The sequence below is a fragment of the Acartia tonsa genome, chromosome 11 (assembly GCF_053477335.1).
Source record: "Acartia tonsa isolate MP-2025a chromosome 11, ASM5347733v1, whole genome shotgun sequence".
Taxonomy (NCBI): Eukaryota; Metazoa; Arthropoda; class Copepoda; order Calanoida; family Acartiidae; genus Acartia; species Acartia tonsa.
The window spans coordinates 39,073,561-39,093,508 of record NC_137270.1 but is presented as its reverse complement, the minus strand read 5'-3'; the positions used below and the strand labels follow the sequence as shown (position 1 = coordinate 39,093,508).

General features: G+C 39.5%; 1 protein-coding gene across 1 annotated transcript; it reads left to right on the top strand.

Annotated features, from left to right (window-relative positions):
- Positions 1–2,528: 2,528 nt before the first annotated feature.
- LOC145332088 (uncharacterized) lies at positions 2,529–19,383 on the top strand. Its single transcript, XM_080177023.1, has 12 exons — positions 2,529–2,636; positions 3,585–3,641; positions 4,655–4,748; positions 5,539–5,595; positions 5,990–6,077; positions 7,067–7,113; positions 7,708–7,784; positions 8,750–8,801; positions 9,643–9,689; positions 10,369–10,435; positions 17,866–17,979; positions 18,934–19,383. Exons 4-12 carry the CDS (start codon positions 5,551–5,553, stop codon positions 19,042–19,044), a joined length of 648 nt encoding a protein of 215 aa, XP_080033149.1. The 5' UTR covers positions 2,529–2,636; positions 3,585–3,641; positions 4,655–4,748; positions 5,539–5,550; the 3' UTR covers positions 19,045–19,383.
- Positions 19,384–19,948: the final 565 nt, after the last annotated feature.

The following is a 19,948-nucleotide window of genomic DNA, read 5'->3' as shown; positions in this document are numbered from 1 at the left end:
CGGCCTGCTTTATTGCATCAAGATCCGTGACAGATCTATATAGGAAATAAACGTCTATAAATGAGCTCGAGTCTTCCAATGGTAGAGTGTTTAAAACTCATAGTGCTCCAATAATCCTCATTAAACTCTCATTGACCAAAGCGATAAGACCTTTATTCTATTTGTTAATGGAATGAATTAAGTTTTTCACTTCATGTTGATTTTTGAATTACATTGAAGTATTTAATCCTTATTTCATAAATAAAAAATATACGTTCATAATAGAGAAAATCTAAGAAAACTCTATTTTAAAAGAATTCGATTGTGGCGACACTTCCTTTGTGTTAAAATATTAAAACTAAAATTTTAATCATATTAACCTTTTGGTGATGGTAATGTGAAAAAATATAATTAAAAAATCTTTTAAAAATCATTTAAATTAATAAATATTTACTTTTTTCTTTTAGATAGTAATGGCGGGGGAGGAGAATTGATTTATTGAGAACTCTAGTTTTAAATATAGAGGAACTACATCCCAAAAGGACTTTTTTTTTGTCAAATAACCTATTCTCTAAAAATCATAAAATTAATACCAGTTTTTTTAATTAATCTTAAAATATTTTCTTATTACTGTTTGCGGTAACATCATGTCTAAAATGCGATGCGATAAATATTAACTATTATCCGGTGTTGTTTCCAAGGATTATGGAGCCCAGCCAATGGATGTGAAGTGGTATGAAGGAACGGAATACAGGCAGGACTTGCAGAAAAATAACTCGATCTATTAAGTCCAGAGATATGACACTGGACAACCAGGGATCTGAAAGTCTAAGGCAATGTTATTATAAAACTTTGGGGACTAGTGTAGTAAACAGCCCATTCTCCCCTCTTTTCTGCTGGACAACGCTTAGTAGAAATGACGACCTTTTCATCTGCCCTCCAAATATTTGTAAAAGATTTTTTAACTTGTTGGCGCACTATATCTTATTCCTGAATTAAACCTAAATGAAAATCAAGGTTCAACTATAAAAATGTTGCTTACGTCAATAAATATACCCCTCTCCCCGTGATGAAACAGCTACAGTGGATGGACAGTAATAAAATGCCGTTTCTCGAAGTTGTACGAGGTCAGTTGGAAGGTTGATACAAATTTTAGATCTCAGTTTTCGCGATTTGAGAAAAAATCATCTTTATATAGGTAATAGCGAGTTGGATAATCTTGCAAGCATCGCTTTTATCTTAAAGAGAAAATAAGTAAATTAATATCCCAGAAACTGAGATATGAAATTTGCGTCACCCTCCAACATAGAGAAAATAATAAAAGAGAGAAATCGAGGCATTTGAAGGACTAAAATAGGCAGTGGGCCTAGAGGCCTATATTGAGCAATTGCCGCGCTGAATTTTTAATGTTATTCCACCACTTTTCAAAATGGGAATATCTTAAAATTAAATATAATTTCAAGACAATTATAGTTGCTGTTTGAAGCATAAATCTAATTTTTATAGGATGATGTAGAAATAATTTGAATTATTATCCATTCTGATGAAACCTAATGAAAGAATATAAAATTATCATTATTAATTTTTCATGACTTTGCTACTGACTTTAATCATAACACTCATTATTAGCTTATAAGATTTATATTGCAGTCTATCTAACTTATATTTTTTAATAAATAAACGTTTTTACAAATTTAATATGAACATTTGATTGTAAATTATAATAATCAGTTTTTCAGTGCCATCTAGCTTTGGATATAGAACTAGAATATCAAAGCGTTCATCAATTTTTATTTTGCCTGTATTTTTCTTGTTTTGGATTTTTGTCACTAAAGGGCCAAACCCTGAGGGGTAAATAACATCACTTGAAAATGTTAAAAATATTGTAAAAACGAGTATTGTCTGAGAAAGAACATAGATAGCATTATAGATTATTCACTTATTTAGATTATTCAGTTATGAAATTTTTTATTTAATATTTAGCCTTAGTTTTAATGTATGTCTTTGAAGTAGACAACTAGCGAACCTGGTGGCTGAGAGCTAAACTATTAATTTTTTATTAGTAAACATTTAAAAGTTTTATCATGTTAATTAGATTTAAATATTACATTTAGGCTAATTTGAAAAAAAATAAATTTTTGATCATAAAAGGTGAACCCTCCTATTTTTAAACTAGGCGAAACATACTTTTCTGCTGCACTAAGACCGTCCACGGCTGTTTGTTTTTTAAGATTCTAAATCAAATTGTATTTTAAATATTTTCTTTAATTTTTTTTAAAACATAATAAATTACAGAAAATTAATAATAATTAATAAGATAAAATTTTTTTTATTTTTTTTACATATATAGAATAGGTTATGATTAAGATGCAAAAAGCCGCGGACGGTTTAGATAAATAGCAGACAAATTATTTTAGTAGGGGGGAAGTAATATTTTACAATGAAATTGGGGTGAGTATTCATCCTCTTATCCTTTTTCCTTATGCCCTCCAACATTGCGTATGACCGCCTACGACTTCGAGAAACGGCATTTTTTTATTACAGTTCAGCACAGTGAACATCCCCTTGTTTAATCCGAGTTTGACTTCCAACCCTGTGTCGTACAGATGCACGTTTCCTGATTGCCTGAAGATTTTTCTATCTTACCAAGCCATCAGGTATATTCGGGAATTAGTTCCTTTAGTATCTAGTATCCTTTAGGATCTATAGTATATATGTATATACAGATAACTATATCCATACCTTTTCCAATGACCTTTTTCGTCTGCTAGTAAATTATTTTCTATTACTTGGCTTCCCGACACCATTTGTCGATTTTTATAGACCCAATTGAGAGTCGGCACAAGGTCATTGGAATAGGGAAATACATTTATATAGCCCCTTCCCCCTCTAGTGTTTTACTCTAACTCTTCCTATGCTTATCAGTCACCATAATCAATTTCGTAAGCCGTACCTTTTTATGATCAAAATCTACAGCCACTTAAAAATTGTAACACGAAAAATCATGTATTGTTTCGTATTATATATCGTAATATCTTTTCCAGTATGTCTTCGAAACGGATTAATATCAGCTGACTTAGAACCGGTTCTGAGCCTTACTAACAAATCTGGTCTCATATCGTATACTTATAAAGAATTTTCCACGATTAATAAAATATAAAATAATCCCTATTTTGTTGTCGGGGCCACCAAAGTGAATTTTTTGTTGTTGATATTTTCATTTTACTAGCCAAGGAAAACTCACTGTCTTTAATGAGATCAATAACCATTTAATTGATGCTTTCATGATTGTCAATTTATGTACTTTAGACCTAAACAAGACACTTGACACTTCTTAGTTTTGTAATATCTCAACCGGTTCTCATCCATACGAAAAAACTATGTCTAGCATCGTATTACAGCCAATTTTCCACGAATATTAAAATAAAATTGATACCAGTTTTGTTGGGCCTTCGGTTCGTCATTGCTAGCAAACTGTTTTAATCATAAATTTTCCAATTTATTATCAGCAGAAGGCTGTCAATAATACGATGTGATAAAAATAGATGATCTCTTTAATTACGGAAGTGTTGTGTCTAAGTGATTATCTAGTTTTTTTCTTTCAGAACCCATCTGATCCAGCATGGAATAAAGATCAAGAAAGAAAGAGGTGAACTGATTAAGTGAGTGTTTCTGTTATACCCGCATGACAGTAGCGGTACATTTTGCAGTAGGGATGGCAATCCGTCAAATTTTTGGACCGGATTCGGATTCTTACAAGAATCCGTCCAAAAATGGCGGATTCCGGATTCAGACTCCGGATTCTAGCAAAATTTTAAAATAAATATTTTTAAAAAAATTTAAGTGCTACATATCATATGTCCTAAAAATTAATGTTCTTGGTGTTCTCTAGGTATAATTCACTTCCGAGAATCGAACCAGATTTTAAAAGATTTTACATATAATGATGATAAAATAATCTTTGCCTTCAAAAAGGGGGAGTTGAAAGAAAAAACTCAAGACGCTAATTTTAGCCTACCAATTAAGAACCCGAATCCGCTATTAAAAAACGGATTCCGGATTCGGATTCCAAAATTGACCAAAAATTGGTCGGATTACGGATTCGGATACGGATTGCCAACCCTATTTTGCAGGGTTGTATATTTTCATAGGATCATCTGCTAAAGGGGGGTGGGGGTGGATATGTGAGAGGGGGAAGAGATAAAGAAATAAACAGTACTGAAAATATTTTTGTACACTTTTTTGCTCCCTGGGAGTAAAAAACAAGAAAAATATGTGGAAGAGAGATAAAATGAATAAGATAAAGAGCACTGAAAACATTTTTCTATTTTTCCCCCTCCTTGGGGAAAAAAATATTTTGCAGCAGGGGAAAAGAATAAATCTAGTGCACCCTTGACATATTTGAGAATCTTCATTTGGAAAAAACATATCAGAACTCTTATTCTCAACTAAAAAAAAACAATATTAGTTTGGGTTAGAATTATGTAATGACGTAATCCCCAATGATGGTAAACAAAGTTATCCTTTCTGTTGATTTAAATTATTAGTTGAGAAGTTTGGACACTAGTTCGATCCAACAAATAAGATAAAGTGTATATAAAACTTTGGGTACCAGTGTAATGTTTCCTCTCTTGCTGGGTCCTAATCCATAAGTCTTGAGGACCGTTGTGTTTAGGGAGTGTGAGGTAACGAGTGGAAAGTATAGTTGTCGCATATGCGATAAAGAAATTAAACATGAGCCCTTGTGGATCAAGACCCATCTACACAAGGTATTAGTTGTAGCATAGCCACTCTTTAATTCATTTTGCCTGTACGTCCCATCAGTTAGTCCGTAACGCAATAGGAGAAATGTAATATTCTCTGCTACTATTCAAGATAGACGGTTAATTTTTGTGAATACCATTTAGCATCAATTATGTAATTTACTTTGTCTGTCTGTCTATCATTCAGTCATGCTACAAATGATAGATATTAATAAATTTAAAAATGAGGGGAGGGTGAAGATTTTTTAAAGTTATTGATACAATTTTTTGTAAGTCTTTAAAATGGGTTTACGTATCTGTAAAGCGAGTTAATAAAAGTTTAGTATTGTCAATAATTTTGGTTGTATGAAAAATCATTATGAAACACGTGGTCACTCGTAAGACTCTTTGATGCTTTCCCTTAACTTGCCTATTAAGCAGTGACCCCTTATATTTTAATTAAATTAAGTGTGCTTAATGCCCGTCGATCATTGTAACCTAACCTAACCTGACCAACAGTAATAAACTTCCCGATACCCATTATTTTTAATTTATTTGAAAATAAGGGGTAAAGAGTTTCTGTGCTTGACTAGGCACGTTGAGGGAAACGCAACTCTTTGTAGCTGTGTTTAGTGGGGATAGATGTTACCGTTTTTGGCCGACCTATTTTATTGACGTCTTAGTAGAGTGAAAGAGAAGTGGAAGGGGAAAAGATACACCCTATAAAAGAGATGGGGTATAGGGTATTTCCTGACGTCATCCATCTCCTTTTTGCTAGGGCACTATAAAAAGACAGCTTCCCACTATTTCTATTAAGTGTCACAACAAGATGAAGTTTGTGGATTACGCGAGAAGGTTCCATGGAGAGATCGAGGTAACATATATCTTGGATTCTGGGCCAATGGGGGGTTTTTCACCGTCCTCTACGGGTGGGAGGAATATGGAAAATAGACAGAAATATCTATAAATGCAGTTGGTGTTTGCTGTTCACTAATATACAAATATTCCTATTCATTTTTAGGAATGCTTGCTCATATTATAATATCCAATTAAGGAGTTTAGCACATAGGTTTGTTTCTATAGGTAAATAGTTTTTTTTTTGAATGTTTTCAACCTAGTTTCTAGAGGTGTATATTTTCTAACCTAGTCCATAAATCAAAATACAGAATGTTTTCTTATTAATTTCTTTTTTCTTTAAACCCCTCCCCCCGAGTTAAGGGGAATAATATCAAATATACAATACATCCCTACTTCATTGCATATTGTAGGAGGAAGAAGACCAGCAAGAAATCATGCAGCAAGACGAATCACAAGAGTCCCACTACATTACAAAAAGGAGTTCAAATAATGAACAAGGTAGAGGTAAAACTACAGCTGTAACATAATAAGGGGCTGTTTCCCTTAAAAAATTAGATAAAAAGATATGTATGTATTGTATTATAAGCATTAAAAAATAATATTATTATACGTATTCGAATAATATGGTATCTACATTCATATAGTTAAAAAGCAAAATAAATCTCAAATAATATTTGGGGGGCAAATGGAGAGGACGGCAATTTTACTGTATGTTGCCCCCCCCCCCCCCCCCAACGACAGCTGAAAACCACGGATACGTTTCGTGATTTTTTCCTAATATTTTTTTTTTTTTTGTGGGGGGGAAGATAAAACGGTTGTCTCTACTACAAAGCGGAGCCACCGCCGAAAACACGAAAAAATCAGTTGAAATTGCCAAATATTTCAAAATTAATATAGTTGTTAGTCTCAGTTGTATAAAACTAAACAGCTTTAGCCAAATCCGAGCAGTTTTCCTCCAATTACATAAGTATTTGAGTTCTGGCACCCACCCACCCATAATTTTGGAATAAATTAATGTGGAAGGGATAGTTTTTTTTTGTATTTGCTTTGTAAGTCTAACATTTTTATATATGTTTTTTGTTGAGTCTTTGTAAAGGTTTGGTGACTTTTTAATATATGATCCAAATGTTAGTTGGAAATTAACAAAGCTTTTGACAGTTATTTAAAAGTTAAGTTTGTCTAATTATTCATATAGGAGAATAATACTGATTACCTATAGATTCTTATTTCTCAAATATCTCATGTCTCTTTATTTCATTTCGAACTATAAGGTTAACTCCAGTTTTTTTTAACCCTGAGAAGCCGAAGACCCGGACTAAAAAAACTGGTGTTAATTTTATGATTTTATATTTTAGTAGAAAAATGTCTGTAGTAATACAATGCATTATAAGATCTTTAGGTCTGGCCGAGAATAAGTTTTACTCCTGAAGGTATTAATTAATTTTTAAGCTATACCTACTGGAATAAAAACAACTATTTTTTTAAAGAAGCTGAAGCATTGAAGGGAGATTTGAAAGTTTCTCCGATATCTCAGGAAGGAATTATTACTACATTCACTTGTATCATACCAGTTTAACTGTCAACCCTTGACTTTAATGTAATATGCAAGAGATTTAATTTACAAGACTAGTTTCTTAAAAAATTATATAAGGGATGGGGACTTAATGCAACCATCTTGTAATCAATGCGCTTATGGCACTTAAAAATCCGAATTACAGAATGAAACTTGGCATGAGTAATCCTTTGTAGGTCTATTTTATCTAAATCGAATAAAAAGTTGGAAAAGTAACGGCTGTCGTTTCAGCCGTTTTTAGAATTGAATTGATGCCAGTTTTGATCTTAGTTTTTCATTTTAATACCCGCGGAATGCTGTTTATGATACGATGTGATAAATAAGTATTACGAAGATGATTAGAGTCCCTCAACAGATTATGACGTCATACGATAAAATAACCAATGAGATGCCGGCATAAATTTTACTATTGGCCAATTAAAGTGTATACTGGCCTCTTATTGGCTATTCTATCGTATGACGTCATAATCTGTTTAGGGACTCTAATTATCTTCAACTATTACCATATAGTCCTTTACCTAAAAAATCCACAGACATGCAAAATTCCTATGACAGAACAAAAAGATTGAGGTTGGATCTCCATATGCCTGCAGCACTCCAAATTCAAAAGCTATTGTTCTCAATACTACAAGGTAAATACAATGGATGGTAGGTCAATAGACGGATAGATTCAGCATATCGACTTTTAACGTTTTATGATTATTTAAGGGTACAATCTAATAATGAATTTAGGTAGGATGTACGTTGTACGTGGATATATTGACAGGGGAAAATTTGTCGTCAAGTTAGCTTGCTATTATGGACCTCATTTATTGGTCAGTTTGTTCATCCACTAAGAGGGAATGGGTTAGGGTAAAGGGAGTTGATTGGGGATATCGTTATTTTAGCCCGCTGCGAGCATACCTTTATCAGTTTACATGGAAATAGGGTGCAACATTTAAGCAATCCTTATACTAAAGTAACAGGATGTCTGTGTGTCTGTCTGTGTGTCTGTACCGAAGGATCTCTCTAACCGCTGAACCGATCGGGTTCTCCTTAACAGGGTAGCTTCTCATAAGTCCCGGGAAGGTTTATAACTATTTTGGGGGAGGGTATCACCACCCTCCCAAGAGAAATGACAAAAAAAATTCAAATTTAGAGGAGACTTCAACGTCAAATAAGGTGGTATCGTACATAAAAAATTAACTTTAACAAACAACAACATTTAAAGTGCCACTAGAGGCCTTTAGGGGCGTAGCCGCTAGTAATATATAGATTAATCGAAGAGTTTCCGGATATGTCTAGTCTATTCAAATCTCTGAAATATAATTTAGAAATATTAACATTGAGCTAGACTTCACTCAAAAGCTTTTTTAATAGCAAAGTTACTCTATATTTCGCTTTGTCTGTCAGTCAGTACGTATTGCTATGTAGGAAGTGTGATTTATTGGCTGATATTCCAGATAGACGACTGAATTTTAGAATTTAGAGAGCAGAGCGTCTCATAATAACGCAATTGTTTCACCAAGATTTGAACAATGTTCATGAATTATTATTTTAGTATATTGATTAACCCACACATTTGAACTAAAAAAAATGAATAATAAAACTTTTTCAGGGTTTATAACAAGGCAGAGTTGAAAGAATATCCACCCATTAAAGAGGCAAAGGTAATGTCTTCGCACTTAATCTCGGCAGCCGCGCGTCAGACGCCTGTGGGCTTCAGGGAAACGAACCGTTTACAATTTAAAGAATCAGCTGAAAGTCGAAACATGACCCAAACATAGCAATCCCTCTTTACAAAATAGTTTTCAAAGCATCCAAACGGGTATAAATTTGAGGCTTCGTCGCGGATGCCAAGCCCTACTTCATTGAAAACTTTGTCTGTCTTAGAGAATTTTAAATAAGATTCAGTGAACATGTCCCTCACTAAACAATAAACATAGATTAAACTCACGACTTAGCGTAACAATGGACGTATGGTACGTGGATATATTTACAGGGGAAAATTTGTCGCCAATTTAGGTTGTTAATATGGACCTCATTTAATGGTCTGTCCGTTCCTTTAGAAAGAGGGGAGATAATGGGTAAAAGGGGGTGGACTGGTGGTATCGTTATTTTAGCCAGCTGCAAGTATCACAATTGCAGTACATACAAATCTGGTGCAACATCAAAGTAAACGTATATCTATTCTAACACATAGCGCATCCAATGAACGTTTGGTTGGTCATATCAAAGACGTTACAAGTTTTACCTACTAAATAGGGGGAATGCCTTGACCCAAAACAGCTGTAACTCATTACCATGCACAGTTAGGACTTCCAGACAAAGGTCGTGCAATAACAGGGTTAGTTGTCTGCAATAGTTGGGTTATTGGTGTCTTGGGAGTGGGACCTATGTAGATATCAACTGTTCCATTATGCATTGTTAGGGTAAATAGAATCTAGTTAAAAAAAACTATCAAAAAACATCAAAAACAACTATAAATTACATTACAGTTGCTAAATTTAGGCTGTGAAAAAGGAGAAGAAATCTGCGGTTAATGAGCCAAAAAGGAGGTAAAATCTTTAACAATCTTTTCTATTATGGCTTCAAACCCGATACGTAAACGCTTGATAAGAACCGGTTCTGGGCCATATTGAAAATCATGCCAAGAACAATTTTCCACAAATATTGAAATAGAAATCAAAACTGGATTTAGTCACTTTTTCATTTTACTACCAGTGCAGTGAAAGCTGTCTATAATCAATATAAAGACAGCTAATATTTTTAGTGAAGATTCCTATTATTAATATATGTGCATCTACTCTACATTATATTGTCCGTCCGTCTTTCGGAAATAAACAATTTTAGATAGAAAGCTGACTTTTTTAGTCAAGATTCCTAATATTTATATATGTTTTTTTTATAAGCAAAATGTGATCTATGCAGCTAATATTTTCTCACTCTGTCAATCTGTATACAAGTCTCTAAACACTTTATAATATTTTCATGAAATATCCTAGGTTTTTGAATGGAAATTTTCTATTTCAAAGCAGGATATGTTACAACATCTTTTATCGCATCGTATTATTATAGACAACTTTCCGCAGATTTTAAAATGAAAAATGATTTAATATTTTTACGGATCTACTTTATATATTTTGTGTCCGTCTGTCTGTTGGTCATGCTTAAAAAGGCAAAAACCTTATTATTTCAGTTTAAAAAGTGATGAAAACTATTCTTCTCTTGTTTAAGGTTTATTCTGGATGCGGCGGGACCTCTGGAGACAGAAGTGCACCAGTCAACATCTAGTGCACAGGAGGTATGCGGTTTAAATAAATAAGATTTCACAGCTGCTCAATTTGTCAGTTTGTTTATCCATGATTTTTTTGCTTCGCAACTTATGGATGTTGTCTTCCTTGTTTATATAAAGTTGACTGCCAATTATTGTTATGATAGGCCGATACTGTAATAGATATTTTCTCGTATTAATTCAAATCCGGTGGATAGGAACCGGTTCTCATTCATACGAAAAAACTATGTCTAGCATCGTATTATATCCAGCTTTCTACGAATATAAAAATGTACAATCATAAGATTAAAACCAGTTTTTTTAGCCGGTGCCTTCGGCACCTCGGGGCTAAAAAAACTAGTTTTAATCTCATAATTGTACATTCTATATCCGCGGAAAGCCGTTTATAATACGATGCGAGAAATTACTATTCTAGTATGGCTTGAAAATCGCTGGATTAGTTCCTAACTATTGTGGTATCCGCCTAGGGTAAATGGCAGACACCAGAGTTCGAATAAAGACTACGGCAGTGTGAACAGACGTGGACACCTTACTATAGAGAAGCTATGCTTCTCTAGCATTCACTAGACAAGAATCAACATCTATTTCAGTTGTCACTTTATTGAAGGGTTAAAGGATACTAAAGCTATATACAACAAACAACAACTACATGGATAGGAACAAATGATCATAACATAAAAGCATTATAATACATATACAATAGTCAGTTTGGGCAATCATGATTCCCCATCCCTGGAAAGGGTGGGGGGGATTAAGAATACAGTTAACCATAATATAAATACATATGGATTAGGAATAAAGATAGTTAAAGATAAATCATACAGTAAAACATAGATAATTGCAATGGTTAGGTAGATGGCTATCCCTGTCTGGGGCAGGCAGGATAGCCCATGGAGCAGCACAATAGGTAGATAAGCATAGAGGGGTTGAGTGGTAGGTCTGGGTACTAAAGAGGGAAGGTTTGATGATTACTTGTGACAACAACAGTCTGTGTGGGGGTGATTCTATCAGGTGAGGGCAGGTTTAGATCCTTTATCCTCAGGGTTGAGGTGGTGCTGATAACTTGGTGGTTGAAGGGGAAGGTTCCGGTGCTTAAGTTGGGAGAGGGAGGGGTAACACCCCTCCCTCCATTTGCAGGACAACTGAGAGATGAAACCAGTACCGTTATCTGACATATTTTCAGGTGGCTTTATAATTGTAGAATAACAGGATTTAGCTAGGTGCGTAGCATCACTATAATGTCTTGGTTTCTGCATGGTCCAGAGCTGCCGCATACCACAACTCTCCCCTCGGAAGGCTGGAGGGGTTGTCTGCACCGCCAGACTTCCGACAGTGGTTGCGGCCTTCAGTTGGTTGTCCTTGTGGAATGGGTCCGCCAGGATACCAGTTGCTGGACGGTGGTGGACTCCAGCCCTCCCCAGGTCTAACGGAATCGGCTATATCTGCTGGAGTAGCTGGTCCTGTTGGATATTCTGGCCGTTGGATGTGTACCTCTGAGGCCACCCTGGCAACCTCCAGGGGTGGCACAGCACATGAGGGGGCTTGGACCAACAGCCGCCTGGTATACACCTCTTCAGGTTTCTCCACTGGGCTGGTGGTCTCCATCGTGTTGGTCACCTTGCTGCTGGCAGGCTGGCTACTGGATGCAGGCGCAGTTTCTTCGCCCTCGGGGCTGGTCAGGTTCATTCGGCTTCCAGGGTCTCTGTCAACGCGGGCAGGTGGTGGTTGCCATACTGTAGGAGCGTTGCCTCCTTCAGGCTCATTCTGGACATTGGCAGGGTGGTGCATGGCAGTCCGACCTGCGGGGTAGGGAAAGGTAACAGTCCATCCTTTATGTCGGAGGCTGTCTTGGATCTGCAAGGGTGGCTCCGCTCTAGTTGGCTGGGAGACAGGCCCATCCACGGACACTGCTGCTGGTGGACTGGAGGCACAAGGCTCCGGATTTCCTCCCCTAGCCTGAAGGGGTCCAGGCACATTGTCTCCATCTTGGGTAGACATAATTGTTGGGGATCCTCTACTTCTATGGTTAGGCTCAGCACTTGGCGCATCTAGTACTCCCCAGGCAGCGGTCAAAGCTTCTTCAGTTTGGCTGGTAATGGCTGATACCCTGGCTCCTGGGGCAGATGCAGGGGGCGCAGGCAAGTTTGGCCCAGCCCAAACTTCCTGGTACACCAGTGCAATACAATTACCCTGGCTTGGTTGAGGGAGGTAGACAGCTGGATGCAGTTGAGGGTGAGGGACAGCTGGACTCTCCCTGCTGGCTGGGGGCTCTGGCTGGCTGGGGGTGACGGGTGTCACCCCTTCCTCTGGGGCTGCGGGCTCATTCCGGGGTCCAGGTATCTCGGTGGCGGCGACGGTTGTCGCCCCAGGCACCAGTGTGGGGCGCTGGATAGCACCCCCCCAGTCTTCACAGGTGGCGGCGACGGTTGTCGCCCCAGACATCAGCTTGGTGGTGCAGGGAAGCACCTCTTGATCCTTCCAGATGGCGACGCCGGTTGGCGTCCCATACATCGACTCAGACTCGCTGGCTAGCGCCTCTTGCCTCTCCCACTCGGCAGCCGTCAGGGCCTCCTCGTACACCGTCCCGGTGGCGCTGGGTAGCGCCCCTCGGCTCTTGCTGGGGGTGACAGGGGTTACGGACACCGGTCCCCTGTGGTTGCGGCTGCGGTCCAGGCCAACCCGGTTGGGTTCAGCCGCTCCTCCCAGCACGTTGATCCTGGCCACCATGGTCCCAATCTGAGACACAGACTCCTGGGTAGCCGCGGCCCCAGCGGCGGCAGCTAGTTGGGGTGACGGCTGGGCATCTCCCTCCAGGTGGACCTGGGTGGCAGACTGGTTGCATGCAGGTTGTTGGGCGGCCTGGTGTTTCTTCATCGCCCGGTCCCAACCGGTTCTACACTTGGCAGCTGTGTGGCCGATGAAGCGGCAGCGCCCCTTCGTCCAGCTGGGTCCCATCAGGCCGGCTTCCCCAGGGTGTATCAACCTGCCAGGTCTCTCCTCCTCCAGTTGGGGCACCAGCTGACAAACAGGGTCTCCCCTACTAGGGGTCAGGCGGTGCTGGGCTGCTTGTGGTGGCTCCTTGGTTACATTCAGCCTCCTCCCCATACACACAGGTTCCTTCCATCCAACAGCGGCTCTCCTCCCCTGGGTGGCGAGGCCAGCCTCGGCCTTAGCTTCTGCAGGTGCTTCTCCACATGAGGGATCCTGCCTCTGGGTATGCCAGGTGGTTGGTAGCAAAGGCCGTTGATGGTGCCAGTCGGAAAGGGGGCTATGATCTCTGGGGGGTACCTGTGGCCAGTGTGTGGACAGGTGCCCACAGGTGGACCAGCAAGGCCCAGAAGATGCCATACTGATGGTAGCCTGAACTGTATTCCGGACTGTCAGCAGACTGTTGGTAGCCACCTGAGTTGGGCCAGAGTTGCCAGCTGGTATTGCGTCCCTGCCAGGCTCCGTCAGCTGCTGGTGGGGAGCCCCTGCGGTGGTTCTGGTTTTGGCAAGGGGTGGCCTTCTTATTGACTTCCCTGGTTGGAGCTCTGCATCCTGGTGGGCCTCCATCTTCAGCAGCATGGGGGAACTTGGCTGGGACATGTGCAGTGGTTCAACAGAGTAGCGGCATCTGGTCTTGGAGTGTGGGGGAACAGCCTCACTGCTGCTGGTCAACCCTGCTCCCTCCATGCTGGGTAAGGTCTTCCACTGCAGCAGGTCACCAGTCCCCATCCTTAGGCCGGTCCCCAGTCGTTCCATGCCTGGGGGCTCCCAGGGAGGCTTGGGTGGCGGCTCCCCCACCCCCAGGTATGCGTCGGGCATCTGGGTGAAGAGCCTATTCCCCTGGGACAGCTCCCCATCCTCCAGCTTGGTGAGGCCAGCGCCAGGGAGGACCTTTCCACCCCAGAAACAGGTGGTACTGGCCCTAGGGCTGGGCCCCGTTGGAGTCTCAGTTCTGGTGGTAGTGTCCATCTTGGGGCTGGCCACTAAGTCTCTGAAGCTGGTCACCTTCTCATTAGGCTCAGTTGCATCGTTCAACACCCCCAGGAGGACACCTACAGGTTCAGCAATCCCCAGTCCAGTATTGCTATTTCTCGTGCGTGGAGCACCAACTGAACAGGAGCTGTGCAGCGGACATTCAGTCACCCTTCCAGACAAGGGCATCTCAGGGACCAGGGGTCTGTGACCTGGCATGTGTTTGATGTTCACTGTACTCAACACAGTAGGCCAAAGTAATAACAGAAGTAGTATCTTGTAGATATAGGAGCAGAGTAGAGTAGCCGCGCCGCAAGGAGGTTCGAGCCGGCTCACCCCTAGTATAAATACTATAGCTGTGTAATTAGGGTGGTAGTCCACGTAGCCGTAGGCTCGGTCCTCCTGGCTCAAGAGTTTCTGTGGCTGGCGTGCCCCCATGATAAGTAGCAGGGTGTTGGTCTGTTGGTGCCAGCGTCTTGTTTAACTGTTGAGCCTGAGTTGTTCTCCTTTCCAGTATAGCTCTTGATTTCTGTGGTAACCAGCGGATCTTAGCTTAAAGGTAACAGGGAATATGTTAGGCATCCACAGATGTCTCTAGGAGCGTATCCGCTAGTAGATATATGGATAGGTAGGCTATCTATATATATACATGGCTACACGCCCATATATATATATATATACGTGTATAGGAATATCCCCAGAGCTAGCTAGCTTTTCCTCCTTGCTCCAAAAAAAATCACGCTTCCTCTGTATATAGTTCACAACTATGAGGGTCGATGGTCCAGGTACACACCACCACTGCCCAGTGTGGGGCAGCAAGTCAGGCTATGTCCACAGGGTGGGCGTACTTTCGTTCAGTTACCATATCAGTTTCCAGTGTTGTTTGGTGAGGTTAGTATTCACTTGCTTGTACCCATGATACCAAAAAAAACAACATTATTTATCACTTGGGTATTTATATATACATATATTTGTTTCACTAACCACTCAGCTTTGAAGTAGGGTTGGCAGGGCTAGAAGATGTTGAGGGTCTGAGCGGGTTCAAGGAACTGGTTTAGTTTTCCTTATCACACTGTAGACAGGGAGGGAGGAGCTTGCAAGTTTTTCTCCTAAAAAAATATCTCTGATGTAGGCTATAGAATGGCCCCTCTCCTGTGTGGGTGTGTGTGTGTGTGTGTGCGTGAAATCTCCTTTCCGTGCAGCGCGCTTACGCACCGTCAATCCGCGCACACAGATAAAACGCGCTCTCACCCCTCAACTCGCTCTCTCATTGGTCCGCTTCGTCCGTTGGATTTATGATATTTTCCGCACTCTGTTGCGCTACCCGTGAATGGCGCTCTGTGTGTCCGATCGCTAGCCCCACACTACAGACGGACTTAGTCTAGTGTGGGTAGGAAGGGGGAAGCGCGTGAGGGGACGGGGGTAACTCCGTCCGTTTCCCCTGTGAGGGAGGGAGGTAACTGTGTGCTGGTATAATAGTGCCTTTTCTTCTTAATCCTAGGCTTATCTATTATATCACCCTGATTGTATTTGCCTTCAATGGAGAGGGGCTCCTCCCTTTCCCTTGGAATAAGGGGTGTATTGTTGTTGTGCTATAGGCTTGAGGTGATTTGATTGTATATCAGGGTCTTTATTATATTACATCTAGCTTCTATTTTTGTCCTTATCACAATTGCATAACAGATTTGTTTACCAACTCTGTTCTATTTTTAGCTGTTATCACAATACACAATAATCCAAGCCTGTTCTATTCTTAGATTTATCACAACACAACAATTTGTTTGCCAAGCTTTGCTCATAAATCTATTGTTTGGCCATAACACCAGGGTGGTAATCCCTGCAATGTAACATAATATCTGTTTTTTCTAGATGGGTGGCTGCGTTGTAGCCTCTCAGGATACTTGGAGTTGACGTAGTTTTTCTCTGTTCTGGTGCACTACACTCGTATGTTGGCTTGCAGCTTGCAGCTATGTGGCGTGTTTCAGCCTATCGGCGGCAGGGAATGTCCCGTCCTGCTAGCGCCGCTTGCAGCTATGTGGCGTGTTTCAGCCTATCGGCGGCAGGGAATGTCCCGTCCTGCTAGCGCCGCTTATCCAACTCCAGCTGATGGCGGCAGGGAATGTCCCGTCCTGCTAGCGCCACTGGTTCGGATCCTGCTATCTCTTGCAGTAAAATTGGCCTATTTTCAGCCGTTTACACTTATTTGGCTTGTTTCAGCCGGTCCGCAGGCCTGTTTCAGCCCTTTTGGCGCTCAATTCTCCGTTAGATATCAGCGCTGCTCGCGGTTATTCATCAAATTTCGCTGTCTCGCTTCCACAACTGCCGGATGCAGAGTTAAACTTTGCTGTCCAGGGTGGGTAATTCAGGTTGCTTGCGTCAGTTTTGCCAGATTCACTGCTGGGAGTACCTTAGCCTCAGATGCGCGTCTGCTCTACACTTGTGGTTCGCCGTAATCTCACACAGCTGTCACCAAAGTTGTGGTATCCGCCTAGGGTAAATGGCAGACACCAGAGTTCGAATAAAGACTACGGCAGTGTGAACAGACGTGGACACCTTACTATAGAGAAGCTATGCTTCTCTAGCATTCACTAGACAAGAATCAACATCTATTTCAGTTGTCACTTTATTGAAGGGTTAAAGGATACTAAAGCTATATACAACAAACAACAACTACATGGATAGGAACAAATGATCATAACATAAAAGCATTATAATACATATACAATAGTCAGTTTGGGCAATCATGATTCCCCATCCCTGGAAAGGGTGGGGGGGATTAAGAATACAGTTAACCATAATATAAATACATATGGATTAGGAATAAAGATAGTTAAAGATAAATCATACAGTAAAACATAGATAATTGCAATGGTTAGGTAGATGGCTATCCCTGTCTGGGGCAGGCAGGATAGCCCATGGAGCAGCACAATAGGTAGATAAGCATAGAGGGGTTGAGTGGTAGGTCTGGGTACTAAAGAGGGAAGGTTTGATGATTACTTGTGACAACAACAGTCTGTGTGGGGGTGATTCTATCAGGTGAGGGCAGGTTTAGATCCTTTATCCTCAGGGTTGAGGTGGTGCTGATAACTTGGTGGTTGAAGGGGAAGGTTCCGGTGCTTAAGATGGGAGAGGGAGGGGTAACACCCCTCCCTCCATTTGCAGGACAACTGAGAGATGAAACCAGTACCGTTATCTGACATATTTTCAGGTGGCTTTATAATTGTAGAATAACAGGATTTAGCTAGGTGCGTAGCATCACTATAATGTCTTGGTTTCTGCATGGTCCAGAGCTGCCGCATACCACACTATTATGAAAAATCGTGTATTGTATTATATTAGACAATTTTCACCTAATGATAAAAAATCCTAAAATTGATCAATAGGTACCAGTTTAGTTAAAAGTATAATATAGTTTTTCATGTTACTATCTGTGGAAATCTGTCTATGATATGATATTATAAATAATTATTCTTTATTAGAAGTGCTCAGATGGAACTGGTGTACCAGAAAGGTCTGCGACAGGAAGATTCCAGTGCCCAGTGGCAGAAAGATTCCAGTGCTCAGTTCCTGGTTGTCTCTGGAAGTGCTCCTCGGTAAGTCAACAATTATTTTGTGGATGGTACAGGAAAACAATTATTATCATCTATAATACAAAGTAGAACAATGTCTGTCCTTCTGAAGATAAGATATCGGTAATCAAGTAACTGATAAGGCTTTACTCTTCAGGGGATATATCTACAAGTCCTATGGTGGTTTTAAGCTATTTTCTTAGGAGGTAGGACAACCCAACAGGGTCAGCAACCCATAAGATGTAATTTATTCTGACACTAATGGAATTATTATTGCTTAGGTGTTACACCAGATTTTCTAAATTTTCATGTTCTTTATTAAAGTAAAACTAACAGCAGGCTAAACGATACCCCTTTCCGCTCTCATACCCATTCCCTCCCCTCCTATTAGATGGGATTGGACTGACCAATAAATGAGTCCCATGTTACCAACCTAAATTGACGGCAATTTTTCCCTTATCATATTCTCCACGTATATATTCTATATCCATTCTTGCACTTTTGAGTCAACCATTTTTGGTAGATGATAAAGAAATTAAATTCTTATTCTGTCCTTATATGAAAGTAAGAGGATATCTGTTTGTGTATGTGTCAGGTATTGGGGATTTTTGACAACCAACCTTGCAAAAAGACCCCTTTAAAAAAAATAATTTTTCAAGATGGAGGAAACTCATGATTAATGTAGTGAAATTTCGCAAGAAAAAAAAATAATTTACTCAGTAAACAAATGGTTGGTTAACAAAAATAAAAAAAACTTTTTGTTTCGTCTGTTAAGATCTAGCTAACCATTAAACTGATTGAGTTCTCCATTTTGAGTAAGCTTCAAAAGGGTCCTAGGATGGTTTTGGATATTTTTCTGCCCTATAACATTTCATATTAACACACATACTTAGGGATGGTCAGCATAATAGTAAAAATTACCCAAGGCTTCGGGTTTCCAATGTCGGACCTTCTTAAACATTCCTGTTTATATTTTAGGTGCAGCTAAATAATGGAAAAGCTGCCTTACATCTGCTTTACAAGCATGAGATCCAGCCAATTGATTTCCTGAACCAAGGTAGAAGATTCAAAGATCTATGGAAAAATTAATCTAGATTTTTTGTTGTAAATAACATCTCCTGTAACATGTCTGGTGTTTCATTTTAATTATCAGCAAATATTTGTACCTAGACGTTAAAGGTTCGAAATTATGCTACATCAAATTCTGCCCACTCTTAAAAAAGGCTAAAAAAGATAAAACATTGTGAATTTATTTTCTAAGTTGGCTGTAAATCCTTTTCATTTGAGTATATAATAAAAAGCACAGATTTAAATGAAATATGCAGATAATCTTATGTTATTTAAATAACTAAAGTTGATTACAATATTTTCTTATAAGGCTTATTTTTGGTCTTATCTTGTTTTTTTGTTTAAATCTTGTTATCAGCTTTAGTAGGGTAAGGGGGGGGGGGTTTCGTTTTTTTTTCGTTTTTTTTGAAAAAAAAATGGGGTAAATATTAATATTTTCAAATGAAACCAAGACCAGTAGAAAGCTTACGGAAAGGACTATCAGGTCCTAAAAGGACATTATCCTAGGACTTTTAGAAGTTGGCCGAAATTGACCGCAAAAAAAGTTACCGATATTTCCCCACCACCGGGGGAAATATCGGTAATTTTTTTCAACCTAAAAAAAATCGATGAAAAACGGCCAAACGGCCAGTCGAACATAAATAATCATAATTAGTATAGGTTATAGGGATTATCCACAAAAAGTTTCATAATGATCGGACTATTCCTTCTATGTTAAAAATGAATTTTTTTGAAAGACGCGAATTTTCGATTTTTTTTTCGAAAATTTTTTTTTAAAAAACTTAAAATTAATATAAGAAAAAAACGTATTTTATTACTTTTTAGGCCTGATCCTTAAAAAGCTCACATTGAACTATAGATTTAGCCCAAAAAACATGAAAATTGATTAAAAATTGACCTCAAAAATTGAATTTGAAGCAAAAGT